This window comes from Crocodylus porosus, unplaced genomic scaffold (assembly GCF_001723895.1).
Source record: "Crocodylus porosus isolate Cpor-Errol unplaced genomic scaffold, CroPor_comp1, whole genome shotgun sequence".
Lineage (NCBI taxonomy): Eukaryota > Metazoa > Chordata > Crocodylia > Crocodylidae > Crocodylus > Crocodylus porosus.
The window spans coordinates 3,119,879-3,134,394 of record NW_017728944.1 but is presented as its reverse complement, the minus strand read 5'-3'; the positions used below and the strand labels follow the sequence as shown (position 1 = coordinate 3,134,394).

General features: G+C 40.2%; 1 protein-coding gene and 1 long non-coding RNA gene across 4 annotated transcripts in view; one reads left to right on the top strand and one right to left on the bottom strand.

The window, feature by feature from the left end:
* The window catches only part of SMARCE1 (SWI/SNF related, matrix associated, actin dependent regulator of chromatin, subfamily e, member 1), a 23,798-nt gene extending 20,931 nt beyond the window's left edge, over nucleotides 1–2,867 (top strand). For all 3 annotated transcript variants that reach the window (XM_019550360.1, XM_019550361.1, XM_019550362.1), the window contains one exon: nucleotides 968–2,867. In XM_019550360.1, the coding sequence (XP_019405905.1) occupies nucleotides 968–1,179 (212 nt within the window). In that variant the 3' untranslated portion in view covers nucleotides 1,180–2,867. The remainder of the gene's footprint in view (nucleotides 1–967) is intronic.
* Nucleotides 1–14,516, bottom strand: part of LOC109320320 — a 19,302-nt gene extending 4,786 nt beyond the window's left edge. The window contains exons 1-2 of the long non-coding RNA XR_002103775.1: nucleotides 14,493–14,516; nucleotides 9,699–9,754 (exon numbers count right to left, since the gene is read on the bottom strand). This is a non-coding gene — a long non-coding RNA (uncharacterized LOC109320320). The remainder of the gene's footprint in view (nucleotides 1–9,698; nucleotides 9,755–14,492) is intronic.

Genomic DNA, 14,516 nt, shown 5'->3' with positions numbered 1-14,516 from the left:
AGCAGCACGAGAGGTGCTTTTATAAAAAAAATGTTAAGTTCCTTGGCAGATGTTACACTTAAGACATGATTAACCATTTAATCATGTCTTTAGAAGTAACCTGGCAACACATCCATGCAGTTAATGGCATGAACAGAATAGCTCAAAGTTAATACACAAAATATGTGTGATGATAGCTTTGTGGCTGGTTCCCATCATGCCTTAAATTGAATGTGTGAAAAATGACTGGCAGCCCCAACTGTAGGAGCACACCAGAACAAAGGGCTCCAGTGGGCTCCCACAGCTTGAGAGTACTGATGCTACTTGCTGGTGCAGGGAGAGCCTGGGGTCATGATCCTAGGTTCTGCCTGCACTGGGAGTAGGGCATGATTAGGATCTGATCCCCAATCTCATAATCGTGCCTCCTGCCATGAACATCTGGCATGGCAAGATTGTGGATCAAGTCCAATCACATCTTTAACTGAATGTCTTGTCAGCAGTTTTATACAAGTTAGTGAGGTTTTCCAGATCAGTGCCTGCAAAAAGTAAGTAACCAAGAGAAGTACTTGCTATAAAACAGTATTAAAATTATTCTTGCAGGTATTTGCACTACCTCATGGCTTTCCATCTTCTAAATATATTTAGGACATCCTAATAATTGAAATGAAAATGTTTTCATAAAGGAAATGGCAACTGTCCTGTCTTAACAGAAGAATGGGACAGGAAGCAAGGGGTTTAAATTGCAACAAGGGATAGTTAGGTGAGGTATTAGGAAAAATTTTAAGATTTCTTATGTATTGGTACAGGGTACCTAGGGATGTGGAGTCCTCCTATTGGAAGTGTTTAAGTGCAGGTTTAGACAAACACCTGGGTAGGCTAGTTAGATAGGGATGCACAGGTGAGTGGACTAGGAGGCCCCTTCCAGCCCCGTTTTCCATTGATTCTATGTATAGTAATACAAATGACACTAAAAAATGTCCTATTGCAGAAGAGCCTCACCCAGAAGAAAATACAGAAAATCAGCAAAATGGTGAAGAAGGAACATCCACCCCAGATGATAAGGAGAGTGGCCAGGAAGGAGTGGACAGCACCGCAGAGGAAGGAACCAGTGATAGCAACACAGGTTCAGAAAGCAATAGTGCAACTGTTGAGGAGCCTCCTGCAGACCCAACCCCTGAGGATAGTGAGAAGAAAGAATAAATATTGACTCATTCCATGTGTCTCTTTTTAATGAAGTACTGTTTTGATTTTAAAAATGTGTTGTGCGGCTTTTGTATCTTCCTGTCCATATCAGTTGTCACCAAAAGATATTGGGCGTTAACCACCAAGCTGTCATTTCATGTCAGATACCAGCATGGCAAACTAAAGGGGCCTTCGGGGATGAGGGATATCTTAAAAACAAACTGCAAAAGAAAACACGGAATTTGTTTTTAACTGCTGCTCTATAATATGTACAGTATCATTATTTTATTTCCTCCCCAAAAGAAGCATTCCTCCCTCCTCCCCCATTTACATAAACATCAGATTATTACTTCCACTTTTTCTAACTCAGATTCATTAGATGACACAGTCGAAAGTTCTCTCAATATCAACTCCTCTCTCTCTCTCAGTATCAACTCCTACTTAGTAAGAGACCAATTAAGCTGCAGTTTAAGTTTGAACTTTGTGTGAGGGTCACAAAGCCTCTGTTTGGTTGACTTAGTCTCAGGCATTTTCCCCCAAACCTATCATCATGACCATCAGAGGGCAGGTTAAATGTGGACCAAGGAAATTCATATTCCAGCCTTGGGTGCTAGTAAGTAACACTGAATTGTTTTTTTTGCTTGCAGTGTTTGCACACCTTTTTGTACAAAAAGCTCTGGTTAAGACTGGAATTTTCAGATGCCTCGGTGCAGTTTGCATTGGCGTTGACCAAGGAAGGTTTTCTACTCGGTAGATTCCAGGCCATAGTCAAGAAATCAGACCTTGCCTTGCATAAGTCTCTTCATAGGTTCCTTCCCTTCCCCTGTGATAAAATATCTTAGATGAGTATCTGGTTAAAATAATGATTTTGTAGTTCAGGTAATTCTGTTACAGTGCTACCTATGTGCAAGGAAAAAACATAAAATACTAAAAACTAGCACCAGGGCATATATTCCTACTGTTCTTGAGCCTCCTTTCCTTTTACAAACTGAAACATCTTGCTCTTCAGCTGTTGCTTACTGAAATTTGGCTTTAAACTGTTATGAGGAATCTTGCTCAATTGGGCTGTAGGAGTTAATGTTAAATTTTTAAGTATGGTCTTTGTTTCCCCTCATACTGTAACAGTATCCCTTTTCACAAGGTGGGAGTGGGGGGCAGGTGGATTGCTCTCTAATGTACATCACTTCTGGATTAGAAGCTCAGTCTCCTTGGATTATTACATTGAAGGCCCATTTCTTGTCCCCATCAGTTTTCCTTTTTTATCATTTTACCCCTTTGCTCACTAAAAATGTCTCCTTTAGGACAACTTTATTGAAAAATGGGGCAACATGCAAAACAAAGGAATATGTAAATGCTACATACTTGCTCAGGCTGTCTTGTGAACGCAGCACAAACAGTTCATAGCAAATAGCAGTTTTGCTTGCCTTGAGCTTTCAAATCTCTAGCAGCTGTATGAAAATTTGAAAATCTGTGTTGTGGCCCAGTTCAAACAGACATCCCCTCTAAAAAGCTGCTTGGTAATTTTTGATAAAGTAGACAAGATGTTTTATAACTGTTTCCAACTACAAGAGAGCACATGATGCATTCGCTTCATGTAAACTCAAATATGTTTTTACTGAATAGTGTATCTGATAGGATGTTGCTTTTTTAAACGTGTTCTTTTTTTAAATGGTCTACACATAATAAAAATAACATGGGGTTTTTTTAAATTACAGTGGTTTGTACTACCTATGTGCAAATACATTAATTATGTTTGATATAAACAACTTCCACCAGCCCCTTTCCTTTTTAAATGAGGTGAACTAAAATTTTAAGCTCACTATATGAAAGCCTCATTACTGTAACATTAAAAGCAAAAAGCTTTGATGCAAAAAGTATTTGTATATTTTGTATTTTCTAACTGCTCTGGGCCTAGGCTATGACAGACATCTGCAAAAATCGTAATGGCAGCTTGGAATTTAAATCACTAAATTTGAAGGAATTTGTAGTGACATGAAAGAACAAATCAACTGCTGTTTTTTAAATTTCCTTTATCCCCCAATTTGAAATAATTTAAATGCAGTGGGGTACAAAATCAAAAGCAATAATAAATTTTGTATTTTGAGTATTTTAATATCCCAGGCCAGGTTCTAATATATGAATCAGTATTTTGCAGACTCCTCGAATTCATGAACACTCAAAGCCAAACTTGGTTTTAATGCTTGCAAATTGTCACTAATTCATGTACTATAATGCTTCCTTCTGCATTGTGCCCTCTGCCTTCTTCATATGCTAACCATTGCACAGGGTGGTTCTCATCTTTCTGTATATGCTCCACTTAGAATGACATTTACATGCATGCACACAGATACCTACTGCAATTCAGTATGTTTGATATTTCTTAACCTCTTGACAGCTGGTGCTAAGTAGAGGTTTTTGCTGCACTGCCTGCAGTAATTCTTAAAACCTGCGTTCTCGTGTGAAACAGCAGCAGAATTTAGCTTCTAGAGAACTGTAATCCTTACTGTACAAATTACACTACCCACCCTTAATGCACATGTTTCACCTAGTTTTGGCATGCAGGAGTTTTATCTTGTTTACCCTTTGGGCAAATCAGGTTGATACAACACACATCTGTTTGTTCAGGTAGTGGCAGATACTTTTATATAACCAAACCAATCAAAAGTAAGCATTCCCAGCACAGTTATAAATCAGTTATTACAGACGTTCTTATCTGCCTATTTAATAAAGCAGATAAGCTGCACAAAATGCAACGTGCAGCTGGAATGGGAAAACATAACTGGTGGGTCTGTTTTAGCATTACACTTGTATAATGGCAAATTGCTTAAATGGGATGATTTTATTTTCTACTTTGCAAAAGGAAAATCTGTAGCATCTTTTTTGGAGTGAAGGGTGTTGCTTATGAGACAAAGGGGAAAAAACAGCAAACAGTTTTCAAGTGAGGAAAGTGGAAACCTTGGGTGTGCCTAAATTTTGTCAAAAGTCTCACTTTATATTGATATTCGCTTTTTTGCAGGGAGGGGAAGGGTTGCTTGTTGGGAAAAAAAAGCTAAAAGCAACTGTCAAAGAAAGAATCTAAATATAGCATATCATTCAGAAGTGGTCTAGAAGGCCTAAAAGTGTTCTTGCTGTTAGGCTTAACCAATATATTTCAGGAGTTTCCAACTGTTAGCTGCAAAAGTTTGTTTAAAAAAAAAGCCTCTATTAAGATTAAAAAAAGGATTGAATTTTTCTTGCAGCACACTTAAAAATTGCAGATGTCATGACTAACTGTACATGCCCCAGAAACCCAGTCAATGATGCATGTATTTAGAAGTCCCTCTAACAATTTTTCCTGTCATTACTAAGAACATTTACCAGCCCTAAAAATAACCGGGTATGATTTAACTATGAAAATCAAGCAAGCTTCACTCTGCACCTTTTCTTGCTGGTTTCAGTGGATGGGAGACCCTTATTAAGTAAACAGTAAGTTAGCCTGTGAAACTTGTAGCAGATTAATTACTATTTTTCCAGTGCCTAGGATGTAATTTTTTCTGAAAATTAACTTGTATACCCCAGTAAAACTTGAAATGCGAGTCTCAATAGTTTTTTTAACTACTGAACCCCCCACTCCTCTGGGTGCCAAAGTTGCTATGTTCTATAAACCGTGTGCAGTTACATAAATACTTTATTTGGATCACAGAGTTATGGATGTCCTAGATTCCTGTCAAATACTCAGTCCTCTTTGTTTTGGGCTCTTGGTATAGAGACACTTAAATCGAAGCACTCTGACAAATACCCATATTAAGCTGTAACTTGCTCCACTTATTCCAGCAATAAAGTCAGCCTTTCTGCAAATTTACATAGGTTTATTTTATTTGAGCCTGTTCAGTTGCTCAAAGATATACATCTTGCATGCATAGGCTATTCTATTATTTTCTGTCAAGATAAGTACGCATTACTAGCAAAAAATGTCAAGTTATGGAAAACTCCCCTCGTTAAAACCAAATTATTTGAACTATTGGAGGGCAGCAGAAAGGCAGGGATGCTGTCCTTGTATAATTCATATTCAGAAACTAAGCAGCACTTCATATTTTAAATAGCTTGGTTAATTTGGAGAGAGACCTGGAGCATACTAAGCCTCCTATTTTTGTTTTGCTTGGAAAACCCAAATTGGCATTACACATTCTTTGGAAGTGTTGTTATATCATGGACAGAGTTTCTAGTCCGTAAACAGAATTTCAGTCCTTTGATTGGATGAAGAGACTCCTTTTAAGATGTTACAATACTGAATACATCACAAAAAAATGTTTATTATATTTTGTTTTCACAAACTTATTTAAATCATGGTGGCTGCAAACAAAACTCCATTTCTTAAATAAGACCAGTTGCTGACCATAAGGAACTTGGCCCCAGACACTTGCAAGTATATGAATACTGCAGAATACGGGCCCTAGATAATATGAGCTATTACATAACAGCTTTTATCAGCAGAATACCTCTTTTTAAGCTGTAGTACATTGTCAGCAAGTATATGTTCTAATGGCAAGTTTTATTAATGGTAATAATTGGCAGAGACAGTATTGCCTTGAAGTTAAGGTTGCACCCACAAAGAAGCAGGCATCTTTACTAATGGCAAAATTAACTGTTCTGAGTTCCACAAAACCCAACCTGTGAATCCATTTTAAACTGGCTGCAAACTGCAGAACAAACTCATGAAATGAGCACAGAGCTGCGCAGACTGATTTGTTGCAATAGCTTCTCCCTGCCTAATTTAACCCAGCTCCCAGCACTAGTATCAGAGAACTAACAGGATGAGTTAGGATCCTACTTCATCTGCTGGGCCTCTAAGGCTGCCTTAGACATGCTCATTTGAATTTTAACTAGAAAGCCTTGGAGCAGACTCAATAAAGTCTGCTCCATGTTCTACGCAGAACATTCCAGTGTCACCTCACTCAGTGTATTAAGCCCTGCCATGTTTCAAAATGGCCATGGCAGCATTTTAACCAAAGCTCATTCAATGAGGTTTAATTTAAGTGCCCCTGCAGCCATTTTGAAATGGGGGGGGGGGTGTCAGGGCTTAATACACATGATGGTGAGCTGTTTTAATTAGAGCGGTTATTCCAGGAACCACTCTAATTAAAATGCACCCCACCTCCCACATAGATAGCCTTTGTATACTCCATTTCTGCCCTCCTTAAAGCCCTGAAAAATGGCTAACATGTAATATACAATTCTTGGCCTTCTAAGTCACTTTCTAAGTCACAAAGGAGAAGCCACCCAGCTCCTTGGTATTACTATTTTTTCAGGAACTTGAGAAGGGTGGAAAAGGATTGCATTTAAACACTGGGATACTTAATAGGTGGGTTAGGGTCAGGCCTGAGGCTGGCATCCATTTCATTATATGTTCCATTCCTGTCCCCTGTCCTTTGCCCATCTTTCGTTTAGACTGTAAATACTCCAGGGCAGGGATCATCCAGTCCTGGCACGAGTTGGCCCTAATCTCAGTCTCTAGGCACTACCATAATAACCATGGTTGCTAATAAATAGGAGCAGCTATAACTAGATTCACCAAGACAAAAAATTAAGTCAGGGATCATCACTGATAACCACTGAGCTGGGGTGATAAGAAATGTCTTCCCTACCTGACTGCCCAGCTGGGTTCAGTACAGCATTATAGTACCAGGTGCGGGCATTGCCAGGCAAAACTGAGACTTCTGCAGTGATAAGTATTCCATAGCCATATTCCAGCAGGAAAAAAAGAGACAAAAAAGCACAAGAAAAGAAAGAGTGCACTAAGGACATCTGCCTAGAGCTTTAGGCACCTAAATATCTGGTCCTAAATGGCTGAGATAACTTTCAAGGTAAAAGAGAAGTCTCTGTAATATCAGTGTTGCAACTAGAGAAGAAAATAGGTGCATTCTTTCAGACTAATGAAACCAATTTGGAAAAGCAGCTGAGTATCACCTGGAATAGTTCTGGAAAACTCCTCCACATCAAGAAAGGCAAACTTTTAACAGAAGAAGCTGTGTTTATTTAAGGAATTACCTCCCTTCCTTGTGGTCCAAAAAATAAAGGAGAGGGAGAGTGTGAGAAAGATTAAAGTGAAGTCAAATCTACATTAGTGACTGCTGGAATAGCTCAGTGTGTGTAGTGGGAGCTGAACAGAGAAATTCAATGACTGCAAGTTGAAATGCGACTGCTGTTTAAAACAACATATTGCAATACTGCAAAACAGAACATAGTAGCACGTTGTCCACAACAGGCTGCCTGCAAAACCCTCCACTGTTATTTACAGTCCCAGGAGATTTTACTCTCAACTGATACATGCTTCTTCAGGTTGTCAGGAGCAGTAAATCATAACATTCCCTGCACATCACTTGCTCAATACAATTGCCTGTGGGCCAGTAAACATTGGGGACCCTTGCTAAAGAAAGTGAAAAATACAGTATACAACTGAAATTGAAACAGGTGATTTAGCTAGGCAGAAACAAATTCCCTGATTCAGAATATGGAGACTGAGATTGCCATCCCCAAGTTGCAAAAAAAAAGCCTGCCATGGTGTTTTAAATGGCCATAAAGTTCTCAGGACCTTTGTTTTACGTCTCATCCAAAATAAATAATAGGACTCTTCCTAAGCCTGTGACCAGGCATTGGCTTGGAACTGTCTAACACAGCTGAGAATCACCACTTAAATTGCCACATCCCTTCCCATAGTACACTGGTTTTTCTCTTGTGAAGGGAATCCCTTCTATGTAGGTCCCTGGTCCAGGCAAGTTTTCTTCATGAAACATGCTAAAATTACCACTTGAGGTAATGACACTTCTAGTTCAGGGCTTCCCAACCTTTTCCTTAGCATGACCCCCTTTAAACATTGGATATTTGCAATCCCAAAAGAGGCAGACAAGATCAACAAGCCATAAATATCACTATAATGTTTAGAGTCTTTATATTTTGCCTTTAAAACATTTAAAATAATGTAAATTTATTTTTAGATTCAAAAACAACAATGAATGCAAAATCTTAAAAAGCGGTTCAATGCATAATTGCTCGACATTTTGTTAACTCCATTTTTTTCCGTTGCAACACCAAATGGAGTCGTGATGCCAAGGCTGGGAACCGCTGTTCTAGTTTCTACACAACTAACCAAGAAGGAACACGGTTATGATTAGAATGACTGAAATTAAATAAGACAGGCAGAGGATGTATTAAACCTGTAACAGAACAGACAGTCAATGCACATAAACCAGTTTGAAAATGGTTGAAACTACTTTGAGATAAACCTGGTTGGATGTAGTATCAATCAGACTTAACTGATTTGGGTCAAACCAGTTTATGCAATGTCTGTCCCAGACCCCTTGCTGGTTTAAGCTAAACCAGACAACCCCAGCATCCCAGCACGCTTTCTGGTCTGGGCAGGGCTCTCTGCTCCACAGCAGGGCTAGCCCCTGCTGTCTGCTCCCTGGCTGCAGCTCCAGCAGAGAATTGCAGGCACAGAGTGTATCCATGGCTTCTCCCTGCTAAACAGGGATTATTTTCCCCTCCCCTCTGCCTTACGCAGACACCTCAGCATTAGCTAGCAGACCACATACTGGCTACAGTCCATGCTGTGGGAGATGACAGGCAGACAAGCTTTTTGAAGCTAATCAACAGGTAGCTTAATGTCCATCCTTGGAAGAGCTGTTTAAAAAGAGCTCTATTACTTAATGGAGAGCAGGTTTGTTTTCTTAATGGCTGGATAAACATTGAGTTAGGGTGATAAACATTTCCTGCTGGGCTGGTCAGGAGATGGAAAATAATCAGAGGGTCCTGCTGGGACCTGGCCATGTCCCCCTCAGCTCAGCTCCATACAAGGGAAGGGAGGGCTGCTCTAGCACCCCCCACCCCTGGCTTGTAGACTGAGCCACTGCAGGCATGTGCTTGCATTTCTGGGATGTCTGTATGGTTACAAAACTGATTTAGCCTAACCAGGTTAGACTAACCTGCAAAGATTGAATCAATTCAGGCTCAGGCTTTTTGAATGTCTGTCCCTAGCCCAAGAAACCTGTTTTTTCACAAATCTCTGTGGAAGAGGCATGAAATACTTGTCCTTCACATGCTTATTTGCTTCTCCCTCCTTCAAAATAAGGATGCATTGCTTTTTAATTATCAAATGTATTTACCCATGCTAATCTAATACTTGGGTGAAAAATACACCTATATCTGAGAAAGTTGTTATATACAGGACAGAATATAAAACAGCTTGACTGACGACTACAATAAATGAAACCACAAGATGGCCCCCTAAACCTTCATCTGTAAATGTCTTTGTCTCAATACAGGAAGAATTACAAATAGCATTTAGGGAGTTGGAATGTCTGGCTTGGAAGAAATCTATCAGCAATGAACACCAGACAAGACAGTACAAAAATATATACTACAGTATACACTGCTTATCAGATTGTGATCAGAGCCTGATATTGCACAGTTATCTGATTTGGAAGTATAATCCCCTGCCTAGGAAGGTCATAAGTTATATTGTCTCCATAATATAACACGTGCAACACAGTCTGTCTTACTTTTCTCCATTACTGACTCTGAATAACAGCAGTTTCTGGCTTGTCCTGAGCTCTGCCTAAAATAAATAAATAGAAACAATCAAGAAGACATCAGAATTTGATAACTATTACTACCAAACAAGGAACAGCTGCAAATTGAAAACTACTTTTCATATATGAAGACTCACTAGGAAAGGGATACATGGAAAAAATTTTGTGTTGAATTCACTAGAAAAAGATGCGTTCAAAGAAAAACAGCAAAGGAAATGGCATGCCCATGCTAGCAGCAACAAAATGATTGCTGAAGCCCACTTGTATATGGAAAGGAAGGTGGTATATGCAGATTTTACTGCTTTGGAGTTGGCATTCTAAACAGCATATATCAAGCAGAAGTATTGATTTGCAAGAGATCATCTGACGTATCTGATGAACTGAGATGGGTATTGCTTCACATGTTGTCCCAACAGATTCAGCCAAACTTGAGTCGACCCCCACTCAAAAAAGTGGGGGGATTCTTGTTTTTAACTCAAGAATCTCTCTTCGTTTTGCTTCTGCTTAATGTGGTACAATGTGGTCAAAATGAATAGAAAAGAAGAAAAACAAAGCAAGGTGTCAGAACATGCTAGTAGAATAACAGAAGCAAAACGTAAGGCTGGAACAACCTCAGCACGCCATCTAGTCCTACCCCCTACTCAAGGCAGAATCATTCCTGACTAAACAATCCTAGTCAAGTGTTTGCCTAAACTTCTCTTAAAAACTTCCAAGGATGGAGACTCTAAAGTCTCTCTGGGTGGTCTGTGCTTAGCTCTCCACATAGTGAAAAAGTTCTAGAAATGTAAGTGTAAAGCATTATTGTTTATGACTTGATGGATACCAGACACTATTTTGGGGCTGGATCCTGCAAACATCCCTCCTGTTAATGCCTGTTCTAGCTAGCAGTCATTCAGCTAGCAGATACCAGGCTCACACAGTCAGGCCCATCAGCTTTAACTGTTATTGGTTTTGAAGATTACTCCTTTCTTTTTGACATTTCTTTTTAACCTTCAGGCGTTTTGAAGTGGCTTCCTTGTTATTGTCACTGCTGCGCTAGTACTTGTTGCTCTGCACATACATTCACTAGATACGAACAGTTTTTTTTCCCCCTTTGTTCTTTGTTACTGAGATCTATTGAAAAACGAAAGTACCTTTGGCATCCTAACTTTGAAAACCAATTTTAGAGTTCTTATAGGTGAAAAAAACATACAAATACCAAAGAAAAAAACAAGGAAAAAAAGTCAGCCTGGTAATGGGAATATAAAAATCAACCCAAATACATGCTTACAATTTTATTTTTAGCCAGGGCTGAAGTGCGGTCCCAGACTTACAGAAGTTTCAGGTGGAGAACACCTGTTAAGCTTTTCAGTTCATCTTTCTCTGCCCATGGTGATATGGTTCTTGTTGCTGTGTACAGACCTTGTCCAGTCTGCTTTTAAATTTCTGCAGTGACAGGGCTTAAATTACTAAACTGGGACACAATGACCTAGAATTTTTTTCCTTATATTCAGCCTAAATTTTCCCTTTCTTAATTCAGCTTTGTAGACCTCAATAATTCCTTTCCTTCTCTGATGTCAATATCATCCAGATAATTTATAAGCTGTTGCCATATCGAGGAAAGGCTCTAGGAATTTTTTCTACAATATACTGAGTACAAGGTGGGAATAGCAGATGAATCACTCTATATATGCCCCATTTTTTTCTACTCTTCCTCTAAAGCAGGCTTATCCAACATACGGCCCGTGGGCCACCATGTGGCCCTCCAAGCTGTTTTCTGAGGCCCAAGGTGTTGTGATGGGAAACAAAAGTAAACACTGTACTTTCATTTCAGGGGGGTGATGCGATACTGCTTCCTGTGAGGTCACTGAATATGGCTCACTGGCCCACTGGGTGATAAAAAATTCATGATCTGGCCCCACATTCAAAAAGGTTGGACACCCCTGCTCTAAAACATCCACTACTGGCCAGTGTCAGAGACAGGATACTTGGTGAGATGGACCTGTGGTCTGACCAAGTATGGTAGTTCTTATGATCATAAGATAATCACTATGTTCCCCAAATAGTTTGATCCTGCCTAGTTACATCACACAAGAATTTCAGAGCCTCGTCACCAGTAGAATTTAGGCAAAATAGCTAAATGATCTCATTCTACGAACATGCTTTTTCTTCATTAAATCTCACCTTCCCCACCTACTAGCCCCAACCCCCTTGGCAGCTTTGCAAGGATGTTCACGTCATTGAATAGTCAACCAAAGCTCTTAATGGCCCCTAAGCCTTCTCCTTTTCTTCAGTTCTAACCTCTCCTCTTTATCTACAACTTTGAAGCCCCCTTTATGCTGAGATTTCAAAGGTTCATTAAACGTAAAGCTACACAAGACCTTTATGTTTATTACAAACTCCTGCATCACAGGGGCCAAAGGTAGTCACAGGGCTGGCTTACAATTTTTTGAGGCCCCCTGCAAGATATAGTTTTGGGGGCCCCTGACACAAAGAAGCTAGTGGTGGCACCGCAGGGGAAGGGATGGCGAGCAGCCAAAGAAGCCAGCAGTGGTGGCGAGGTGGGGCGAGCAGCCTGACGTGAAGCCGGCGGTGGTGGCAACAACTCAGAGTGGTGGCAACCGCCCACCCCCCTAGCTATGGCACTGAGGCACTGATTTGGAGTGTTCACGGCCACAGGGGCGCCTTGGCTGCAGAGCCCCCTGCAGCCACAGGTTCAGCAGGACAGGACAGACTGGCTCTGGTATTCTCCCCTTTGGCCTAAATACACTGTGGTGGAATTCGGTGGAGCAGATCTTGCCAAAAGACTTGCAGACCTCAGATAATAGAATCCAGCGCATCCCCTGGTTCTTGTGGCTAATTACCCTTACTTCTCTTTGCACTTCATGTTGCTTCACTTTACACACCCATCTGCAGTGTTACTACCTGCTCTCCTCCACCTGCTTGCTGCTTACTCATGCATTTGCCCCTTTGTTCCTTGCTGTCTGCAAGTCCCTCTCCTGTGCACACCCAACCCCTCTTATATTCCAAGCCTGGAGCTAGCTCATCAATACTGTTGTGAGGCCCTTCATTGGTTCATTTTTACAGATCCAAGTTTCTTGTCTTTAATGTTCTTTCTGCATATCTTAGCCCCTATCACTGTGACTTAATCTTTAGGTAGACCCTACAACCTCCCTGAGCTCCACCAGTTCTGGTGGATGTCATTTCTCCCAGAAAAATTCTCATCTTCTAAATCTTCCCTAAATCTAACCTGGCCCTGTAGTCATCAAGGTGAATTGGAACAAGATGGAGAATTTGTGCTATGGCAGGGAAAAAAGAGAAGGAGCGCCCTAGCTGTTTTTGGTAGATGTGGGAGAGCTGCTTTTCCCTCTGTGCACCAAGCTACTTCAACCCTTGCCCACCTCCTGAGTGTCAAACTAACTTGCCAAGCAGAAAGCATGATATTGTTTAAGTGTAATGGTAGCTGCGTCTCAAGGACATGTGTCAAAATTGTCAGAGGGCAGCATAGTGGAGAGTTGAAGTTGTTTCTTTTACTCTGTCTTGTGGTCACGGTTCTGAGATTTAGAGACTACAGGCAACTTCCAAGAAGTAGCACAAAAGGTGCTTTTTTATTAAAAAATGTTACTTATACAGGTTAGTGATGTTTTCTAGAGCAATGCCTGAAAAAAATATCTAAACTCAAGAAGTACTTGCTGAGGTTATTCTTGCCACTATTCTGACTCCCTCTTAATTCTCCAGCTTCTAAATATATTTAGGGAGTCCTAGTTATTGAAATGAAAGGGATTTTTTAAACAAACTACCAATCAGCTGTTCTGTGTCCACAGGAAAATGAGACCAGAAGTAATGGGCTAAAATTGCAACAAGGTATACAGGCAGTCCTAGACTTACAATGTTCCAAGTTACAACTTTTATAAATTGACACCGTTTCAACTTTATGGCGTCGGTTTTGACTTTACAGCGCTTGATCTGACACCACACCACACCACACCAGTGAACAAGTTTTCTGCATCGCCATTCTCCCTGGAGAACATCTGTCCAAACTTCCTTGGACGCTTTCTTTAAGAAAGCATACAAGACTCCAAAAAAACCTGCAGCTAAGACTCCTGAGAAGACTCCAGCCAAGAGCCCTTCAAAAAGTCACCTCAAAGAAGCCCTTCCAAATCAATATGATTGCTATTTACAATATAAATACATTAATGTAGCTAAATTACTAATCTGTAATTGATCGAGTACAAAATTCTGGGGTATTTTTAGTGAAAATAGAGTATTGGACCTTGGTTCAGGAACCAATCCCCTGTTTATAACATTGTTTCTTATGAGAAAATTGGTTCCGAGTTACAACGTTTCGACTTAAGATGCAGTTTTCAGAATTCAATTGTGTCATAAGTCCGAGGACTGCCTGTACTTAGGTTTAATATTAGGATAAGCGTTGAAGGTCCTTATCTACTGGCACAGATTACCTAGAGAGGTTCTGGAACCTTCTTCCTTACTAGTTTTTAAGAGCAGATCTAGGGTAATTTAGATCAGGATGAACCTGCCTTGACAAGGGGGTTAAGCTAGACATGAGCTGATCTAGGACTTTGAAAAGGGGGATGCAAGTGGTGAGGTGCATCATCACATATAACACAACACATTTTTCTCCAGTTAAAAATAAATTAGAACGTTTACTATATGCTAGGGGCCTAGGGGTATATATTCAGTTTAAGGTTGAAGGAAAAACAAATATAACATCATTGGAATGAGTTAAAAACAATCTGCAGGGTTGTAAAATAGGAGCTTCATTACCAGGAACAGCGAGGACAGCAGAAC